This window comes from Physeter macrocephalus, chromosome 8 (assembly GCF_002837175.3).
Source record: "Physeter macrocephalus isolate SW-GA chromosome 8, ASM283717v5, whole genome shotgun sequence".
In the NCBI taxonomy this organism is placed as follows: Eukaryota; Metazoa; Chordata; class Mammalia; order Artiodactyla; family Physeteridae; genus Physeter; species Physeter macrocephalus.
This window is the reverse complement of record NC_041221.1, coordinates 151,529,391-151,552,098: the sequence shown is the minus strand read 5'-3', so window position 1 is coordinate 151,552,098 and position 22,708 is coordinate 151,529,391. Positions and strand designations below refer to the sequence as shown.

At 38.9% G+C, this 22,708-nt stretch overlaps 1 protein-coding gene across 1 annotated transcript in view; it reads left to right on the top strand.

Moving 5' to 3' along the window:
- Window positions 1–22,505, top strand: part of SOX30 (SRY-box transcription factor 30) — a 33,129-nt gene extending 10,624 nt beyond the window's left edge. Inside the window, exons 4-5 of the mRNA XM_007115429.3 lie at window positions 253–745; window positions 21,958–22,505. Coding sequence (XP_007115491.1) covers window positions 253–745; window positions 21,958–22,339 — 875 coding nt within the window. The 3' untranslated portion in view covers window positions 22,340–22,505. The remainder of the gene's footprint in view (window positions 1–252; window positions 746–21,957) is intronic.
- The last annotated feature ends 203 nt before the right edge of the window (window positions 22,506–22,708 follow it).

The following is a 22,708-nucleotide window of genomic DNA, read 5'->3' as shown; positions in this document are numbered from 1 at the left end:
TAGTGAGCAAAACAGAAAAGGTCTCTCCTCTTATGGCACTTAGAATCTAGGTGGGAAAGAGAGACAAGAATGTAAAATAAATGAACAAGATGACTTCAGTTTGTTCAAGATGCTAAAATAGGGTGGTGATGTTCTTAGGTAAGGTGGTTAGTGAAGACTTCTGGTTGTACAGTTTATTAAGTTCTGCAGAAAAAAAGAAAAATATGGAGTGACTCAGTTCATGCCTGACCCATGCTATTTTTATTTCCAAAGGTGAAGCTCCACCTGCCGTCCAGCTGCCCACACCTGCAGTCCAGCGCCCAAGCCCCATCACGCTTTTCCAGCCGAGCGTCTCCAGTACTGCCCAGGTGGCTGTCCAGGCTCCAAGTTTGCCCCTCTGTCCACCACTCCCACCCCAGTGCTTTGCTGGGCCCTCCCAAACAGACACTCATCAGCTGCATTCTGGAGCCAGTTGCTCTGTGAAGAGACCCACTCCTGTCTCTCTGGAGAGCACCAGCAGGATTCCAACTAGTGCAAGTACTGCCCACGCCAGATTTGCAGCCTCTACAATCCAACCTCCCAAGGAGTATCCCAGCGTCTCCACTTGTCCCAGAAGTGCTCCAATCCCACAAGCTCCTCCTATTCCACATCCACATGTCTGCCAGCCCCCTCCCCTTGGCCATGCAGCCACATTGTTTGGGACCCCACCACGATTCTCTTTTCATCACCCTTACTTCCTACCTGGACCTCACTACTTCCCATCAAGGTAAATGAACAATTTATTTCCTTTCACCTAAAACTACTTACAGCTAATGAATTTTTACCTCTGAAGGCCTCTCATTTACTGAAAAAGGAACTTCCTCATTACTGCTTGGAATCTATATAATTTAGATTAGTGGCTAAATAGGGGCCAAGCAGTTAACATAAGAGGGGCCAGATGAGGACTGGGGAAGCCAAGGAGAGTGCATGCCCCATCTTATGAGGCAGCTGCTACTCAGTTCCAGCCTACTGTTGCCGCATGAGAATACAGGCTCCAGTGTTGTCAGATCTGATTTTTCTCTTGAAAAAATAATCAGTTATATGTGACCTTAAAATCATTTAGTCAAACCCCCTTATTGTATAGAGGTGTGGTTCTGAAACTTTCATATATATATATATAAACCATATGTGATCTTGTTAAAATGAAGACTCTGAGTCAGCGGGTCTGGGGTACAGTAGTTTCCTATACTGAGTTTTAGTAAGCCTAATATTCTGCATGTCTAACAAGCTCCCAAGTGATGTCAATTCTGCTGATTGTGGACCACACTTTGAGTAGCAGGGATATAGAGAGCACTTGGGCTAAGAGGTTAAATGACTTGTCTGAAGTTATATACCCTCTCAGTGCCCTTTTTAACAAACCAAAACGTTTCTTATATAAATTACCAGTAAAGGAATTTATTTTCACAGAGAAGTATCTAGGGAAAATAAATTTGTAACTTCTCATTTTGGAGTGATAGAATTTAACTTCTTTGCAAGCGTTCTAATAGAGTGGCATTAACCTCTACTTTTCAGTTGCTGTTAAGTGTGTAGACAGAGATGGTTTCTGTTGAGAATGGAGTGTTACATGTTTAACACAATCTTTTACGGTTACTTACTTAGAAAGTAAAACTACTCCCCACTTGGGTACCAAGGCCTCAAAGGACTTTCGAGGTATATATTATGTTGCTTCAGTTCATAATGGGATTGCTTGCTTTCAAGTCCTTAGCCCAGAAATGGAAGAAAGTGGAACTAGGGGATCAGATCAGGAGAAAGGGAGATTTTGCTATTTGTGGTTTGTTTTGTTTTTCCCAATAGGCTCTTCTTTAATAGCTTTCAGAAGTCTTTTAGTTCAAGAAATCTAACTTCAAGAGACTCCTAAGGCCAGGGGTTGATAATCTCTTCTCATTGCTATTTCCTAGGATCTGAGATGTTATAGGAATTTTAGAGAATTTTACAGTGTTTTTTTTTTGTTATAAGAAGAGTGCTAAGGACATAGCTGGAATTTAATAAATGAGTAGGTTTGAGAAGATCAGCCTTAGTTAGAACCTCGAGGTCCACAAACTAAAACTGTGGAAATTTTATCTTTGTTAAATAATTCATTTTGTAATACAGGAAAGACTTAGACAGTATTTACTCACATTAAAGGAGAAAAAGATGCATCTAGAACAGGTTGTGTACCACAGTCTCACTCTAGTTGTTATTGTTTTTTCTTTTTAGCATTTTGAGAACTTGGCATTTTTATCTATAATTCTCACAACAGTCCTTTGTTTTAGGCATAGCAATCCCTTTACTTTTTCAGATAAAGAAACTGATCAGCTGTTAAATTGCTTTCTTAAGGTCACACAACTAGTAAATGGCAGAGCCAGTAGTCAAACTTAGATTTGCTATCCGATTTTGAATTCCATGTTTGTTTTTCTCACTCTATCAGCAAGGCTTCTCAATATAATGGCTTCTCTTGATTGGTAGCTGTTAGTTGCTAGCAGAGAATCACACGGAAAATACATACTGTATTTTTGAATGGAAAAATCATGTAGTCAAGTAGACTTTGGGGAAGGAAATATTTCCTTATATAATAAATAGATAAAATCATAGGAAATTTATCTTCCTTACTCATGACAAGACTTATGGGATTTGGCTATTAATGTACAAATCATCTGATAGTTTAAAGAATATTTTGAAAAGAAACTCTGAAAAGTATGTCCTGAGAAGACAGAAACTATACCTTTATCTTTACAACCATTATTGCTAATTAATAATAATGCTATTAAAGGAACCAAATGAAGTTGAGTTGGTAGTTTTATACTGAATTTTTTTTTTTTTTTTTTTTTTTTTTGCTGTACGCGGGCCTCTCACTGTTGTGGCCTCTCCCTTTGTGGAGCACAGGCTCCGGACGCACAGGCTCAGCGGCCATGGCTCACGGGCCCAGCCGCTCCGCGGCATGTGGGATCTTCCCAGACCAGGGCACAAACCCGTGTCCCCTGCATCGGCAGGCAGATTCTCAACCACTGCACCACCAGGGAAGCCCCTATACTGAATTTTATTTCATGTAAGAATGTCAAAGAAGTATGTGAGCTATAAACATTAAGTTGCTCCTAACTTCTACCTGTATGTGTGTGATGATAATTTTCCCAAGGATATGGATGATCTTATTTATGCTTGTTTAGATAGTATATTTCAGTAAAATCCAGCCTGGCTAAATAACAAAATTAATTGATTTCCTCTCAATTTTTCTATTGTCTCTTCTCCCAACTAATAATAGAGTCTTCTATAAAAAATATTTCCTCCCTAATCTAATCCATTTATGTGTGGAATTATTCAACCTTTTCAATACCGTAATTGTAATGACTTTTGATATATATATTAAATATATACCAAATATACATATTTGATATTTTTTCCTGTGTATCTAAAGTAAAAATCAAGGAGGTTAGGCAGTTTAATCAAGGAGTCACTTTATGAAACAGATGGGCACTTAGAAGTGCTGATCCCTAGCTGTGAGGGCTAACATCCTCCTGCCTTCAAATATTAACCATCTTCACACAGTGCTTATTGAGATACTCTCTTTCTGTACTAATTAATTTCTTAGTTATTCTTTTCACTCCCCACCTTTTCTTCTTTTTAAAAAAAAATTAATTAATTTATTTATTTTTGACTGTGTTGGGTCTTCGTTTCCGTGCAAGGGCTTTCTCTAGTTATGGGAAGCGGGGGCCACTCTTCATCGCGGTGCACGGGCCTCTCACTGTCGCGGCCTCTCTTGTTGCGGAGCACAAGCTCCAGACGCGCAGGCTCAGTAGTTGTGGCTCACGGACCTAGTTGCTCCACGGCATGTGGGATCTTCCCGGACCAGGGCTTGAACCCGTGTGCCCTGCATTGGCAGGCAGACTCTCAACCACTGTGCCACCAGGGAAGCCCCACCTTTTCTTCTATTCCTCCTCCTTCTTGTAGTATTTATACTTTCATATGCACAAGAGTTATCTAAGATCTTCATTCTGTTGGCCATTGAGTAAATAAATGTGTTCAAAAAGTGTAGTGCAGGGACTTCCCTGGTGGCACAGTGGTTAAGAATCCGCCTGCCAGGGCAGGGGACACAGGTTCGAGGCCTGGTCCGGGAAGACCCCCCTTGCCATGGAGCAACTAAGCCCGTGCGCCACAACTACTGAGCCTGCGCTCTTAGACCGCGAGCCACAACTACTGAGCCCATGTGCCACAACTACTGAAGCCCGCATGCCTAGAGCCTGTGCTCCGCAACAGGAGGAGCCACGGCAATGAGAAGCCCGCACACCGCAATGAAGAGTAGCCCTCGCTCACCGCAACTAGAGAAAGCCCTCGCGCAGCAACAAAGAACCAATGAAACCAAAAATATAAACTAATTAATTAATTAATTAATTTTTTAAAAAGTGTTTTGCAGTTAGGGATATAGAAAATATACGAATGATAAATGGGAATTTATTAGCTTGAAATGTATAAAAAAATATAATCAGACATAGCTATATCTATGTATTTATTAGGGAAGGTGAGTCCAAAGAATTCTAAATTTGTGGGATTATATAGCATCGTAACTGTAAAATTTTAGACAAACAGATCGAAAGTTAAAAGCAATTATCCTTAACCCTTGTTTGGTTTGTAGACCTATTTACGAATTTAATTGAAGTTTTGGACCTATTTTCTGTAATAATGCACATCTACATACTTATACAATATTTTGCCTAATCCTTATGGAGGATAGAATTTATAGCCCCGGGCTTCCCTGGTGGCGCAGTGGTTGAGAGTCTGCCTGCTGATGCAGGGGACACGGGTTTGATCCCTGGTCCGGGAAGATTCCTAACTAAGCCCGTGCACCATAACTACTGAGCCTGCATTCTAGAGCCCATGAGCCACAACTATTGAAACCTGTGTGCCTAGAGCCTGTGCTCCATAACAAGAGAAGCCACCACAATGAGAAACCCATGCACTGCAATGAAGAATAGCCCCCGCTCGCCGCAACTAGAGAAAGCCCGCATACAGCAATGAAGACCCAATGCAGCCTAAATAAATAAATAACTTTTTTAAAAAGCTAAGACCCTAGAAAGACCTCTCAACCTTGATAAAGTAATAGAAGATTTTTATCATTGACCCAGAGAAAGCACAAAGGAAACTTGTTTTTATTCAGGGCTATATATGGAAAAAAGTCTTCTGTTAGAAATCAAAACCCTAGATTATACTGCACACTGGTTGAGAATCGGAACTCAACCTATCCACTTGATAAACTGAGAAATTAGGGATTTCCCTGGAGGTCCAGTGGTAAAGAATCCAGCTTACAATGCAGGGGACGTGGGTTCGATCCCTGGTCAGGGAACTAAGATCCCACATGCTGTGGGGCAACTAAGCCCACGTGCCACAACTACTGAGCTCACATGCCTCAACTAGAGAGCCCATGTGCCACAGAGTACAGAGCCCACGTGCTCTGAAACCTGTGTGCCACAGCTACAGAGCCCACGTGCCCTGGAGCCTGTGCACTACAACTAGAAAAGAGAAAAAACCCACACGCCACAACTAGAGAGATGCCTGCGCGCCACAACGAAAGATCCCTCATGTCTCAACAAAGATCCCGCGTGCCACAACTAAGACCTGACGCAGCCCCCCCATAAAATAAATATTAAAAAATAATAAAAAAATAAACTGAGAAATTAACACAGAAATTAGTTCTTGTATGACTTACCTGGGACAAATATTCTAGAGGAACACTTCCACCATTCAAGCCACTTGGAATTTCCAAAGGGAGAAAATTGTTATTAAAGGTGAGCTTTAGAAAATTATGGAACACGAGGAAAGTATTCATTAAGAACAAGAGTCAGTAGATGCTACAAATAGGAGAATTAACACCCCAAGAATTTGAAATAACTGAAAATCAGGCAGAGACTAAAAATCAATATTTCAAATGTTTAAAGAGGACTTCTGTACCAGCCAAGATGCAATATAAGGAACTGTATCTACCCTCATCTGAAATGATAAAAAAACAGACAAAATATATGAAGATATGGTTTTCAAGGCACGGTTTACCAGGCAATGAATATGAAGATCCCTGAGAGACAGAAAATAAATGAGGTAAGCCTTGCAATCTAACCAGCTTACTGACCTGGAAACCGTGGCACAGGGAGGAGAAACACAAGCAGATCCTTGCAGACTCCCTGAGTTGAGGAGATGGAGCTGAGAGACCAGTGAAACCAAGTCAGTTAGAATTCTCAGGATAGAGTACTGGAGAGAAGAAAGCTGCACAGCGCAAGAACTCTGGATCTCTGCATAGGTTCCATCTTGAGTATTAGCTGAATACTGATCAGTGTATGCCTGTGAGGAAAATTACCCAAGGCAAGTGGAAAAACTACCTGAAAAATCAGAGACAACAGTTCCCAGCAATCACACCAGGCTGGAAATAGTTCCTGTTCTCACCAAACAGATTGGAAAACCTTGATGGGGTATTAAATACTTAGAGAGTCTTGTTTTAGCTAGGCCTAGATTAAAATTTTTTTTTTTTTTCTTTGCGGTACGTGGGCCTCTCACTGTTGTGGCCTCTCCCGTTGAGGAGCACAGGCTCCGGACACACAGGCTCAGTGGCCATGGCTCATGGGCCCAGCCGCTCCGTGGCATGTGGGATCTTCCCAGACCGGGGCACGAACCCGTGTCCCCTGCATCGGCAGGCGGACTCTCAACCACTGCGCCACCAGGGAAGCCCCCGAGACTAAAAATTTTTAATCAATTTTTATCTAAAAAATTGTATCTAAAAATTCTTAAGATCTGAAATGATCAAACTGTTTTCAAGTAATTAACTGCATCCAAAACAAAGCTCAAGGATATTAATAGAAATAGTATGATTAAAAAGATGAGAGGGAGTTTCATTTCTGGGGTGGCAGCATGAGGAGCTCTGTGAAGCTGCTCCCAAGCAAACAAGCATAACTGGTGAAAACTATTTTTAAAAACTAACCACTTAAATTCTCTGGGCGGTGTCCTAAGGGCATACAGCAAATGAAGAAACATTTATTCAAGAAAACATCCTAAAACTTGGTGAGAACAGCTAGAGTCTATGACCCTTGAGCCATGACAAATACCATCCCTCACTCCCACCCTCAGTTCATCTGGATGGAATGCCAACTCTGGGTGGGTATGGCCAAGAAGGTTGCTCTCACTCCCCTCAGCTCCTAATCAAGGGATACAATATCTTACAGAGAATGGTAGCATTTCTCATCCTCTCCAGCTCTTGAGTTAAAGAAACTAAGTTGATGGTACGTGTGACCAAGAGGTTGGGGGTTCCTTTTCTTCACTCAGCCCCTACTAACAGGATAGCCACTCAACTCTAAGGATGACAGGCAGAGAATACTGCAACCCTGAACACGCTTGACCCAGGTCACTTGTAGAAGACATGTTCTATGCTGGCAGAGGCAAGCCAAGAAGATCAGAGATTTTGCCATAAGAACAGAGAGCTCAGAAGCTTTCCGCAGAAGGAATTTGACTTTATCTGAAATAGTGTGGGGAAGTTCAAGCCTAAGGACACTCTTGAAAACAGTGAGATTTTGGTGATAAGCAAATAAAAAGAGACTCCTCTTAATTGAGACCAAGAAGCTACTGTATGCCAGCTAGTACACCAAAGAGAACTAGGGAAAGAAACAGCTAAGAAGAGCCCTCTTGCAGTCAGAACAAACCTCAGACTCCTCAAAATTTACCCCGTCTGAATTTAATTGGATCAGACTGTGGAACAATCTCTGCCCCAAGGCATTTCGAAAACATTAGAGCAATCAGCCAGCAATTAGTGGAATCTTAACAGCTGTATGTGATAGCAAATGAGTCAGAGAGCTTAACACAAAAATCAGGGAAAGAGATAGCCAAAGAGAGTCCTGCTAAAACCAATATCATCCTAGGGTGACTGTATTTATGTCCAAGTCTGTGCCCTCTAAGGAGTGACACTCAAGGTTCACACTGCAGAGGAAATAGACTTCACTAAAATAGTCTGTCCCTGGTGGTCCATTGGGTAAGACTCTGCGCTCCCAATGCAGGGGGCCTGGGTTCGATCCCTGGTCTGGGAACTAGATCCCGCTTGCGTGCCACAACTAAGAGTCTGCATGCTGCAACTAAGAAGTCTGCATGCCTCAACCAAGACCCAGTATAGCCAAAACAAACAAATAAATAAATAAATAATTTTTAAAATAAAAAATAAAATAGTCTAGTCAAGTCAGTAAACAAAAAACAAGCAAAAAAAACAAAAAAGTAGCCCTGGAGAAGTGAAAGAGAGTCATTGTCCAGAGTTCCTACAGTATATTACCTAAAATGTCCAGACTTCAACCAAAAATTATGACATGCAGAGAAACAGGAAAGCACAATTTGTACATGGGGGAGAAAAACAGGCAAAAGAAACTACCTGTGGTAGGGCCCAGATTTCAAATTTGACAAAGGCTTCCAAGCCATTATAAATATATTCAAACAATTAAAGGAAACCATTTTTAAAGAAGTAAAGGAAATTATGATGACGATGTCTCTTCATAGAGATACTGTCAATAAAGACATAGAAATTATAAAAACAGCCAAATGGAAATTCTGGACTTGAAAAGTACAATAACCAAAATGAAAAATTCACTAGAGGGGCTCAACAGTAAAACTGAACTGACACAAGAATGAATCAGAAAACTTGAAAATAGACTGGTAGTGATTATACAGTCTGAAGAATAGAGCGGAAAAAGAATGAAGAAAAATGAACAGAGCCTCAGAACACAGTCATCATTAACTGTACCAGTGTACCTATAAAAGGAGTATCAGAAGGAGAGAGGAGAGAAAAAGAAGCAGAAAAAAATATTTGAAGACCTAATAGCTGAAAACTTCCCAGATTTGATGAAAAATATTACACGTTTAAGAAATTTAATGAATTATGAGTAGTCTAAAAGCCAAGAGATCCACAGCGAGACACATCATAGTAAAATACTGAAATCCAAAGCCAAAGAGAAAATCAAAGTGAGAGAGACAGACAGACAGACAGACACTCATCATGTACAAGGAAACCCCAATAAAATGAACACCTGACATCCATGAGAAACAATGGAGGCCAGAATACATATTTAAAGTACTGAAAAAACCTGTCAACTTACATTTAGTGAAGCCATGTTTCAAAAATGAAGCCAAAGTAAAGACATTCTCAGATAATCCAAAACTGAGATTGCTAGCACACTTGCATTGTGAGAAATACTAAAGGGAGTTCTTCAGGCTGAAAGTAAGTGATCACTAATGGTAGTTGGAATACAAACAAACAAAATACCAAAGAGTCCAGTAAAGGTAAAAATGCAATTATAAAAGATAGTATAGGAAATCTAAAAAAGAGTGGATATATGTATATGTATAACCAATTCACTTTGCTGTACAGCAGAAACTAATACAACATTGTAAAGCAACTATACTCCAATAAAAATAAATAAAAAAATAAATAAAAGATAGTATAAAAAAGATAGTATAAATCTTCTTTTGACTGGTTTTAAAAGCAGTTGTATAAAACAATATGCAAAATTGTTTGGGGGGACCTATAACATATAGAAATGTAATATATTTGATAATAAAAGCATAAGGAAGTAGGTGGAGGCAAAGTTGTTTTAGAGTAAGGAAATGATGGCAGATGGTAACTTGAATCCACAGGAGCAAATGAAGAGAACCAGCAGTAGTGAATAAAAAGGTTAATATAACAAACTTCAAAGTATATACTTGCTCTCCTTTCTCTTCTCAGCTTATTTAATGGCATAAAATTATATAAATTAATAATCATACCAATAGATTGCTGGTTTTATAACACATATAGCTGTAATTTATATAACAATAGTAGTACAAAAAGGGGGACGAAGGAGTAGAGCTATATACAAGCAACAGTTCTATATTTTGGGACTTCCCTGGTGGTCCAGTGGGTAAGACTCCACGCTCCCAACCCAGGGGGCCTGGGTTCAATCCCTGGTCAGGGAACTAGATCCCGCATGCATGCCGCAACTGAAGATCCTACATGCTGCAACGAAGATCCTGTATGCTGCAACTAAGACCCAGTGCAGCCAAAATAAATACATACTTGTTAAAAATTTCTATATTTTACTGAAGTTGATTCAGGTAAGGTAAGATGTATATGATTAGCCCTAGAGCAACCACTAAGAAAATAACGAAAAAATAGTGGAAAAGTTGTTAAAGGAACTAAAAAGTTATTTAGAAAATATTTACTTCATGCAAAAGAAAGCAGTAAAGAAGTAGTAGAAGGCCACAAGGAAAATACAAGACACACAGAAAACAAAAAATAAAATGGCAGACATGAATCCAGCTGTTTCAATAATCACATTAACTGTTAATGATTAAACAATCAAAAGGCAGATATTGTATAACTGGATAAAAATCAAGATCTTAACTATATGTTGTCTACAGTAGACACACTTCATAGTCAGACTCTTCCAAAAAATGGGAGGGCCTCATTCCATGAGGGCAATATTGCTCTGCTACCAAAACCAGAGAAAGACAACATAAGAAGGAAAAACTGTAGGTCAATATCTCTAATGAATACAGAGACAAAAATCCTCAACAAAATACTAGCAAACTGAACTCAGCAGCATAACAAAAGGATTATACACTGTAACCAACTTGGATTTATTCCAGGAATGTGAGTTGTTTAACATTTGAAAATCGATTAATGTAATATACCATATCAATAGGATAAAGGACAAAACCACACAATCATCTCAATAAACCCAGAAAAAAAGCATTTGACAAAACTGAGCACTTCTTCATGTTGAACATGAAGTATTCCAGCAAACTAGGCATACAAAGAAACTTCCTCAACTAGTTAAAGGGCATCTACCAAAAAAACCCTAACTAACATTATACTTAATGGCAAAGACTAGAGATCACCAAGACCCACTTAAGATCAAGAATAAGACAAGGATGTACATTTTTACCACTTCTAGTCAACATTTTATTGGAGGTTTAATCCAGGACAATTAGACATGAAAAATAAATAAAAGGTATCTAAATTGTAAAGGAAGAAATAAAACTGTATTTATATATTGCACAATCTTATATATAGAAAATCCTGAGGAATCCACAAAAAAAGCTATTATAAGTAACAAATGAATTCAGCAAGTTTTCAAGATATAAGACTAATATATATAAAACAGTTGCATTTCTGTATGGTAGCAATGAATAAATAGAAAATGAAATTGAGAAAACAATTCCATCTACAATAGAATAGAATTTAAAAACCTTAGGAATCAAGTTAACAAAATAAGTGCAAAACTTATATTCTGAAAAGTACAAAACACCACTGAGGTAGAATATCACTGAGAGTTACAGAATAGGGAGCCCCAAGAATCTCTCTCTCCACTGAAGCAATAATTAAGCTGGCAAAAACTGTCAGAGTCAGCTGGAGGGGTGTTTAATGAAGAAAGAAGATGCTAAATTCTGATAAGAGAGCACTTTGGCATTTTTGCCACAGCTATCTCACATTTTCTAGTTCAGTGATGGCCAAGGGGATAGTGACCCATGTTCCTGGTGTGACTTGTAGCTATTAGAGGAGGTAGTACAGACCTTGTTCTTAAAGCATTATGGTTGTGCATTTTTGACCTGTCCGGTGACTTCCTGAGGAATTGGCTCAGGGGCTTACCTTAGTTTGACTCTCCCAAGCATTCCCTTAGAGCTGGCGTGGCCTCCCAGCTAGTGTTTGTGGAAAATATTTAAAGGTATGTACTGTCCACAGCTGCCTGGGTTAAGGAACAACAGACAGGACAAGCAGCAGACAGACTGAAAAGCCTAGAAGAGACTGGGAAAAGAGATATATGGGGGAATAGAGGCTTTGAAAAATTCCCATGTATACTGAGGAATCAGTACACAAGGGCACAAACATATCCAGAGCTAACATATCCAGGGCTAGGCACATGTTCAGCAAACACTGGAGAAGACCCTAAGCTTTCACCTCTGACTGCTTTTTAGTCTCTGTGTAAATAGGAAGTCAAGGCTGAAGAAGACTTGTAAATAGCTTGACCCAAAACTTCCAAAATTTAAAGAAAGATAGGAATCCAAGAAGCTCAATGAACACTAAGTAGGGTAAATTCAAAGAGATACATTATAATCAAGCTGTCGAAGCCAAAGAAGGAGAGAATCTTGAAAACAGCAAGAGGGAAGTGACTAATCTTGTACAGGAGATTCTCAATAAGGTCAACAGCCAGTTTCTCATTAGAAACCACGGAAGTCAAAAGACAGTGGCATAGCATAGTGCTGAAAGAAAAGAAACCATCAACCAAGAATTCTATAACCAACAAAACTACCCTTCAGAAATGAAGGAGGGCTTCCCTGGTGGTGCAGTGGATAAGAATCTGCCTGCCAATGCAGTGGACATGGGTTTGATCCCTGGTCCGGGAAGATCCCACATGCCGTGGAGCAACTAAGCCCATGCGCCACAACTACTGAAGCCTGCGTGCCTAGAGCCCGTGCTCTGCAATAAGAGAAGCCACTGCAGTGAGAAGCCCGTGCACCACAACGAAGAGTAGCCCCCGCTCACTACAACTAGAGAAAGCCTGTGTGCAGCAGCGAAGACCCAACACAGCCAAAAATAAAAAAATAAAAAAAAAAAAAGAAAGAAAGAATGAAAGAAAAGAAATGAAGGAGAGGGAATTCCCTGGCAGTCCAGTGGTTAGGACTCAGCACTCTCACTGCCAGGGCCCCAGATTTGATCCCTGGTTGGGAAACTAAGATCCCACAAGCCACGCAGTGTGGCCAAAAAAAAAAGTAGAGGAAGTTCATCACCAGTAAACCTACCCTACAAGGAATACTAAAGGAAGTATTTCAGAATAAAATGAAAAGGCAGTAGACAGTAACTCAAAGCCAAACAAAGAAATAAAGAACACTGGTAAAAGTTACTAAAATAACAGATACAAAAGCCAAGTATCGTTTTTCTTTTGTTTTTTTGGCCTCTCCAGATGGCATGCAGGATCTTAGTTCCCTGACCAAGGATCAAAGCCATGCCCCCTATAGTGGAAGCACAGAGTCTTCACCACTAGACCACCAGGGAAGTCCTTCTTTTGTTTTTAAAAGCCAAGTATATTGTATTTTTGGTTAGTAACTTTTTTTCTATATGATTTGAAAAGCAAATGCATAAAACATCTATTATAAAATCTATTATATATCTAGATATAAAATGTTTATAATGTTTATATAAAATGTTTATAAAATTTTATCTAGATATAAAATGTATAAGTACATAATTTAGGACAGTAGCAATACAAAGGAAGGAAGGCACTGTATACAAGCAGAATTTTGATATGCTAATGAAGGTAACAGTATCAATTCAAACTAGATTGTTATAAATTTAAGATGTTAATTATAATCCCCATGGTAACTACTTAAGAAGATAACTTAAAAATATTTGCGGGAATTCCCTGGCGGTGGTGGATAGGACTCCATGCTTCCACTGCACCCCTGTACCCCAGCTCAGGAACTAAGATCCCACATGCCACGTGGTACAGCCAAAAAAAAGAAGAAAGGCAGAGTAAGTATTTCCTTATCAGTAATCCCTTTAAATGGATTAAATTAAAAGGTAGATTGGCAGAATGAATTTAAAAAATAATCACACTAAATCTTGTCTCTAAGAGACTCACTTTACTTATTTTAAAAAATAAACATGATATTCACTGAGCAGAATTTTTTTTTTTTTTTTTGGCTGTACCATGTGGCTTGTGGGCATCTTAGTTCTCTGACCAGGGATTGAGCCTGTGCCCCCTGCAATGGAAGCGCAGAGCCCTAACCACTGGACCACCAGGGAATTCCCGCAAGAGACTCACTTTAGATCCAATGACACAAATAGGCTGAAGTGAAAAAATAAAACATATTCCTTGCAAGTAGTAACCAAAAGAGAGCTGAGGTGGCTATAATCATATTTAACAAAATAGACTTTATGTCAAAATTGTTACAAGAGACAAAGACATTACATATTTTATTTATTTATTTATTTATTGGCCACGCTACATAACATGTAGGATCTCAGTTCCCTGACCAGGGATTGAACCCGGGCCACAGCAGTGAAAGCCTGGAATCCTAACCACTAGGCCACCAGGGAACTCCCACATATCTATTTTAAAACGTTAAGAAGGGACTTCCCTGGTGGCACAGTGGTTAAGAATCCGCTTGCCAATGCAGGGGACATGGTCTGGGAAGATCCCACATGCCATGGAGCAACTAAGCCTGTGCGCCACAACTACTGAGCCCAGGCAGTGCAACTACTGAAGCCCACGTGCTCTAGGGCCCATGTGCCACAACTACTGAGCCCACATGCTGCAACTACTGAAGCCTGCGTGCCTAGAGCCCATGCTCTGCAACAAGGGAAGCCACCACAATGAGAAGCCCGTGCACCGCAATGAAGAGTAGCCCCCACTTGCTGCAACTAGAGAAAGCCTGCGCACAGCAACAAGGACCTAACGCAGCCAAAAATAATAATAAAATGTTAGGAGATATAGCAGTTATAATCACATACATATATAACAACAGTACCCCAAAATATATGAAGCAAAAATTGACAGAATTGAAGGGAGAAATACACAGTTATGCAATAATTGTTGAAGACTTCACTACTTTATTTTATTTATTTTTTATTGAGATATAATTGACATATAACATTATATTAGTCTAGGTATACAACATAATTTTTTTTTTGTGATGAGAACTTTTAAGATTTAATCTCTTAGAAACTTTCAAAAATATAATACAGTATTATTAACTATTGTCACTATGCTGTACATTACATCCCGAGGACTTACTTATTTTATAAATAAGAAGTTTGTGTATTTTGACCACTTTTATCCATTTTGCTCACCTCTCACTACCAATCTCTGGCAACCACAGACTGTTCTCTGTATCTGTGATTTGGTTTTCTTTGTTTTTTGTTTGTTTGTTTTTAGACTCCTCATGTATGTGAACCCATATGGTATTTGTCTTTCTCTGACTTATTTCACTTAGCATGATGTTCTCAAGGTCCATCCATGTTGTTACAAATGGCAGCATTTCCTGATATCATTGTGGTTTTAATGTGTATTTCCCTGATAATTGTGATAATTGTGAGTACCTTTTTTTTTGGCTGCATTGGGTCTTCGTTGCTGTGCATGGCCTTTCTCTAGTTGTGGTGAGCAGGTGCTACTCTTCATTGAGGTGTGTGGGCTTCTCATTGCTGTGGCTTCTCTTGTTGTGGAGCATGGGCTCTAGGTATGCAGCCTTCAGTAGTTGCAGCACGTGGGCTCAGTTGTTGTGGCACATGGGCTCTAGGGTGCGTGGGCTTCAGTAGTCGTAGTGCGCAGGCTCAGTAGTTGTGGCTCGCAGGGTCTAGACCACAGGCTCAGTAGTTGTGGTGCACAGGCTTAGTTGCTCCACGGCGTGTGTGATCTTCCCAGACCAGGGGTTGAACCCATGTCTCCTGCATTGGTAGGTGAATTCTTAATCACTGCACCACCAGGGAAGTTCTTGAGCACTTTTGCATGTACCTGTTGGCCATCTGTATGTCTTCTTTGGGAAGAAAATGTCTGTTTAGCTCCTCTGCCCATTTTTAAATCAGATTTTTTTTTTTGCTATTGAGTTATATGAATTCTTTTTTTTTTTTAAGAAGATGTTGGGGGTAGGAGTTTATTAATTTATTTATTTATTTTTGCTGTGTTGGGTCTTCGTTTCTGTGCGAGGGCTTTCTCTAGTTGTGGCAAATGGGGGCCACCCTTCATCGCGGTGCACGGGCCTCTCACTATCGCGGCCTCTCTTGTTGCGGAGCATGATCTCCAGACGCGCGGGCTCAGTAGTTGTGGCTCACGGTCCTAGTTGCTCCGCGGCATGTGGGATCCTCCCAGACCAGGACTCGAACCCGTGTCCCCTGCATTAGCAGGCAGATTCTCAACCACTGCGCCACCAGGGAAGCCCTATATGAATTCTTTATGTATTTTGTATATTAATTGTTTATCAGATATATAATTTGCAAATATTTTCTCCCATTCGGTAGGTTGCCTTTTCATTTTGTTGATGGTTTCCTTTACAGTACAGAAGCTTTTCAGTTTGATGTAGTCCCACTTGTTTATTTTTGCTTTTGTTGCCTTTGCTTTTGGTGTCAAATAAAAAACAACAACAACTGCCAATTCAGATGTCAAGGAGCTTATTGCCTATGTTTTCTTCTAGGAGTTTTAAAGCTCTAGGTCTTATGTTTAAGTCTTTAATCCATTTTGACTTGATTTTTGTGTATGATGTAAGATGGGGTCCAGTTTCATTCTTTTGCATGTGGCTGTCCAGTTTTTCCAACACCATTTATTGAAGCTACTATCTTTTCCCAATTGTCTATTTTTGTTAATTAATAGCCATGAATTAGCCGCATATGCATGGGCTTTTATATAGCTCTGTTTTCTGTTCCATTGATCTATGTGTCTGTTTTTATGCCAATACCATACTGTTTTGGTTACTATAGTTTTGTAATATAGTTTGAAATCAGAGAGTATAATGTCTCCAGCTTTGTTCTTCTTTCTCAAGATTGCTTTTACTCTTCACTGTCTTTCATGTTTCCAGAAAGCATTTGGGATTGTTTGTTCTATTTCTGTGAAAAATGCCATTGGATTTTGATAGGTATTTCACTGAATCTGTAGATTGCTTTGGGTAGTATGGATATTTTAACAATATTATTTCTTCCAGTCCATGAGCACAGAATATCTTTCCATTTATTTGTGTTTTCTTCAATTTTTTTCTTCAGTGTCTTATAGTTTTCAATGTACAGGTCTTTCACATCTTTGGTTAAATTTATTCCTAGGTATTTTATTCTTTTTGATGAAATTGTAAATGGAATTGTTTTTCTTAATTTCTTTTTCTGACAGTTCACTGTTAGTGTATAGAAATGCAACTGATTTTTGCATATTGATTTTGTATCCTGCAACTTTACTGAGTTCACTGACTAATTCTAACAGTTTTTTTGGTTGAGTTTTTAGGTTTTCCTAGATTTATTATTATGTCATTTGCAAATAGAGACCATTTTACTTCTTTCTTTCCAATTTGGATGCCTTGTATTTCTTTTACTTGCCTAATTGCTGTGGCTAGGGCTCCCAGTACTATGTTGAATGAGTGGCAAGAGTGGGCATCCTTGTTCTGTTCTTTATCTTAGAGGAAAAGCTTTAAACTTTTTACCATTGAGTATGATATTAGCTGTGGATACTTTAAATAATGAATGGAAGACCATCCATCCAAAAATGATGAAGATCAAAAATGAAATAGAAGACTGTATGATACTTTAAACCAACTAGATCTAACAGAAATACATGGTCTCCACCCAACAACAGGATATAGATTCTTCTCAAGTGAAAATGTATATTCTGTAGGATAGACCATATGTTAGATCACAAAATGAGTCTCAGAAATTTTTAAAAGATTGAAACCATACGAAGTTTCTTCTCTAACCATGATGGAATGAAACTAGTCATCAATAACAGAAAGAAAAACTGGAAAATTCACAAATATTGGAAATTAAACAACACACTTTTAACCAATGGGTCAAATAATACATCACAAGGAAAATTAGAAAATACTTTGAGATGAATGAAAATGAAAACACAACATACCAAAACTTAAGGAATTATATAGCAAAAGCAGTGCTGATAGAGGAATTCATAGCTGCCCTGGCCTACATTTAAAAAGAAATATGTCAGGCATCCCTGGTGGCGCAGTGGTTGGGGGTCCGCCTGCTGTTGCAGGGGACACGGGTTTGTGCCCTGGTCCGGGAGGATCCCGCATGCCACGGAGTGGCTGGGCCCGTGAGCCGTGGCCACTGAGCCTGCGCGTCCGGAGCCTGTGCGCTGCGGCGGGAGAGGCCGCAACAGTGAGAGGCCTGTGTACCGCAAGAAAAAAAAAAAAAGAAAGATGTCAAATTAACAACCTAACTTTATACCTTAAGGAACTAGAAAAAGAAGAGCAAATAAAACCCAAAGCTAGCAGAAGGAAGGAAATAATAAAGATTAGAGTAGAGATAAATGAAATAAAGAATAGAAAAACAATAGAGTTTAATGAAATAGAGAAAAAAAGGTCAACAAAAGTTGGCTTTTTGAAAATATCAACAAAATTGTCAAACTTTTATAATTAAGCTAAGAAAAAAAGAGAGAAGACATAAATTACTAAAATCAGATATGAAACTGGGTACATTACTCTGACCTCATAGAAAAATGATTATAGGATAATAATGAATAATTGTACACCAACAAGTTAGATAACCTAGATGAAATGGACAAATACTTGAATTACCAATACTGCCTCAAGAAGAAATAGGAAATCTGAACAGGTGTATATCAAGAGATTGAATCAGTAATTAAAAACCTCCCAACAAAGAAAAGCCCTGGACTAGATAGCTTCACTGGTGAATTCTACCAAAATTTAAAGAAGAATTAACACTAATCCTTCTCACATTCTTCCAAAATATATAAGAGGCAACGATTCTAAAGCCAGCATTACTCTGTTACCAAAGCTAGAAAAAGATATCACAAGAAAGAAAATTACAGGATCAACAAAATACTAGCAAACTGAATCCAGCAGCGTATTAAAAGGGATTATACACCAAGACCAAGTGGGATTTTCCCCAGTAATTGTAAGTGTGGTTCAACATCAGGAAATCAATCAGGGTAATACATTTCATTAAAAGAATGAAGGAACAAAACCATCTGATCATTTCAATTGATGCCGAAAAAGCATTTGATAAAATCCAACACCTTTTCATGATAAAAATCAATTCCTGATTTCAAAACTTAGCAAACTCGGAGTAGAAGGGAACTTCTTCTATGTGATAAAAGGCATTTATCAAAAACTGACAGTTAACATCATACTCAATGATAAAGGACCAAAAGCTTTCCCCCTAAGACTGGGAACAGACAGGATGTCTGCTTTCACCACTGCTGTTCAACATTGTACTAGAAGTTCCAGCCAGAGCAATTAGGCAAGAAAAAAAGACATCTAAAATGGAAAAGAAGTAAAATTATCTCTTTTCACACATGATACTATATATGGAAAATCCTATATATGGAAAATCCTAAAGAATCCACAAAAATTTATTAGAGTGAATGAATGAATTCAGCAAAGTTGAAGAGTATAAGATCAATATACAAAATTCACTTGTATTTCTGTACACAAGCAACAAGCACTCAAAAAAGGAAATTGAGAATGCAGTTCTTTTTACAATAGCATCAAAAAGAGTAAAATACTTAGGAATAAATCTAACCAAGGAGATGCAAAACTTGTAAACTGAAAACTATAAAACATTGCTGAAATAAAAAAGACTGAAATAAATGGAAAGGTATTCGTGTATATGCATTGGCAGACTTATTATTAAGATGGCAATACTTCCCAAAGGGATTTACAAAATCAATACAATCCTTTTCAAAATCCCAGCAGCTTTTTTGAAGAAATGGAAAAGCTGATCCTAAAATTTACATGGAATTGTAAGTGACCTGGAATAGTTTAAACAATCTTGAAAAAGGAAAACAAAGTTGGAGGGCTCACAATTCTTGACCTCAAACTTACTACAAAGCTACTTTGTATCAAAAAACATGGTATCAAGAGAAAGAGGAGACAAGCCACAGACTAGGAGAAAATATTTTCAAAAGATGTATCTGATAAAGGACTGTTATCCAAATATACAAAGAACTGTGAAAATTCAATAATAAGAAAACGAACAACCCAGTTAAAAATGGACAAAAGATGGGCTTCCCTGGTGGCGCAGTGGTTGAGAGTCTGCCTGCTGATGCAGGGGACGCGGGTTTGTGCCCCGGTCTGGGAAGATCCCACATGCCGCGGAGCGGCTAGGCCCGTGAGCCATGGCCGCTGAGCCTGTGCGTCTGGAGCCTGTGCTCTGCAACGGGAGAGACCACAACAGTGAGAGGCCCACGTAAAAAAAAAAAAATGGACAAAAGACCTAATCAGATACCTCACCAGAGAACATATACAGATGACAATTAAGCATATGAAAAGATTCTCCACATCATATATCATTAGGGAATTGAACTTTAAACAACGTTGCAATATCACTACACACCCCTCAGGATTGCTTTTCCCACTACACCATGATGCTTCTGTAGGTATTCATTTTCATCCATGTAACCTTTTAGGATTACTCTTTTTTTTTTTTTCAATAAATTTATTTATTTATTTTTGGCTGTGTTGGGTCTTCGTTGCTGCATGCGGGCTTTCTTTAGTTGCGGCAAGCAGGGGCTACTCTTCATTGTGGTGCGTGGGCTTCTCATAGGGGTGGCTTCTCTTGTTGCGGAGCACTGGCTCTAGGCACGCGGGCTTCAGTAGTTGTGGCATGCAGGTTCAGTAGTTGTGGCACACAGGCTTAGTTGCTCCGTGGCATGTGAGATCTTCCCAGACCAGGGCTCGAACCTGTGTCTCCTGTATTGGTAGATGGATTCTTAACCACTGTGCCACCCGGGAAGTCTGGGATTACTCTTATCTTTACTGATCCTTTTGTTCTCCAGGTATAATACTAACTTGTTTTTACCACACCAATATAGCCATGTGATGTTTGCATTATAGCACACTTTAGCACATATCAAGTATATACTACCTGGATTTTAGATTTTTTTTAAATTAAATTCTCCACCAAACCTTGTGTAATATCTTGCCTATATTGAGTCCTAAAAGAATAGTTAGTAGGTGAATTGTTCCCAGCTGAAGAGAAGAAGGCTTTGTGGAGGAAGTAGATTTGAGCACACCCTTGATGTGTTTGTGGAATCCAATGGATGGAGAGATCTAAAGGTGGAAGAGCTATGGAGCAACGTCATAGTAGCTGCAAGTACAATGCATTCAGGATGTATATATTAAATTAAAAATGCCTGAATGAGGATGTGGCAGTAGGAGTGGAAACGTGAAACGTTTCAGAAACTAGGTCTCATATTTGTGATATTGAACACGGGCAAGGTCCCTAGCACTTGGAGATTTGGGGGTAGGACACCAACCACTGAAGAAACCCTGTATTTCCAAAGAATTTGAGATGATAGTCTATTATGTCAATCATACTTATATTTTTAAAGGGAAGGAAAGAAAGTTGACCTTTAAAAAAAAATGTGGGAGCATGAAATGAAACACCCAACTTGTCTTGGGTTTTGCTAATGAGCATGGTTATTATGCTTATATTATCTGTCACTAGATGGAGTCCGTGAGTCCAGGCAACTTTTGGTTGGACTTTTCTACATTACTCTTCCTATGATTCCTGTTCTGTGCCTTTGGAGGGTGGAGTAATACTTTTAAAAAAAATTGACAAATGGGTTTGAATGGCAGAATTTTTAGATTTGCCTTACGAGAAAAACCATTAGTTTGTAAAACAGCAAAGTGATCTTTTCAATTCTTCACATTCCCACACTCCAAATTTTTTTTTGGATAAGATCTCTAAAAACCACAGTTTAATATCAGTTCTAAATCTTTCTGGTATTGTTTTAATATAATTGATTACTGAATGTGAATTTAAAAATTAAGTTGTTATCCTCTGTTCGAGTGCCCTCCCCCATCCCCAAGAGCTCTTGATTTCAACCCAGTTATACACTTCCCCCCACCTCCCATAAATTTTGCTTCAAATACTAGTAAGAACAATTGTTAAACTGCTTACTAAGTGTCAATATTTAGCACAGCACAGCAGGTACCTGCATTTCTAAAACCTTACATGGTATAAGGCATCATGAGAGAAAGGCCCAGATAAGTAATTTTTCTTTATCAAGGCTGCCAAAGGTAAGAAACCTGAGGCTGATAATAGGTAATAGTTATAAGCTTACTTTGCCAATTGTTTTATGTTGGGACTAGGCAACATGTGGATGAGTACATGAAGTAGTTGCAGAAAGTTATCTTGGGAGCTCTCTAGGCCCCAGTTAAACTTGCTCAGTTAGTCTGTATACAAGGCAACATGTGGACAAGTTATGATTGAATTCCTTTTTTGTCTTTCTGCTACAGCACGTGCCCTTATAGTCGGCCTCCTTTTGGCTATGGAAATTTTCCAAGTTCAGTGCCAGAATGCCTTGGTTATTATGAAGACAGTTACCAAATACATGAGGCTATGTTTTCAGCTTTAAATAGTGACTATCCTTTTAGAGACTACCCAGATGAACGTGCTCACAGCGAAGATTTTCGGCGTTGTGAGAGCATGGATGGGACCTCTTACTGTAACAGTCATAGCCACAGTGGCGAAGAATACTTAAATCCCATGCCTCAGCTGGACACTGGAGCCTTGGAAAGTGTCTTCACAGCCCCGACATCAACTCCCTCTAACGTCCAGCAAGTCAATGTCACTGACAGTGATGAGGAAGAAGAAGAAAAAGTGCTCAGGAATTTATAATTATAAAACAAATATGTACAGAAAATAAACATTTCTTAAAATATATTCTGGGTCACTTGATGTGAAAAAAAAGCACCTAGAATGCTTTGCTGAGAGTTTTCAGCCATGATCTGAGGAGTCAAAACCAAATGCAATTTATGCCTTCATAAAGTTTTGATTAATGAAACTGGAATCCTGATGTTTCATCATAAGACTATTTAAGATATGAAGTAGTTTATTTTTATGGCTGAAATTTTCATCAGCATATATTATCATTACTTTATCTTGGAACGTGCAAAACACTGAATCCTCACAATTATATGTGAGGGGAAAGGGGGTGTATAATCTGGCATGACAAGTGTGATTTGTATTTTATCTCAGGATACATTT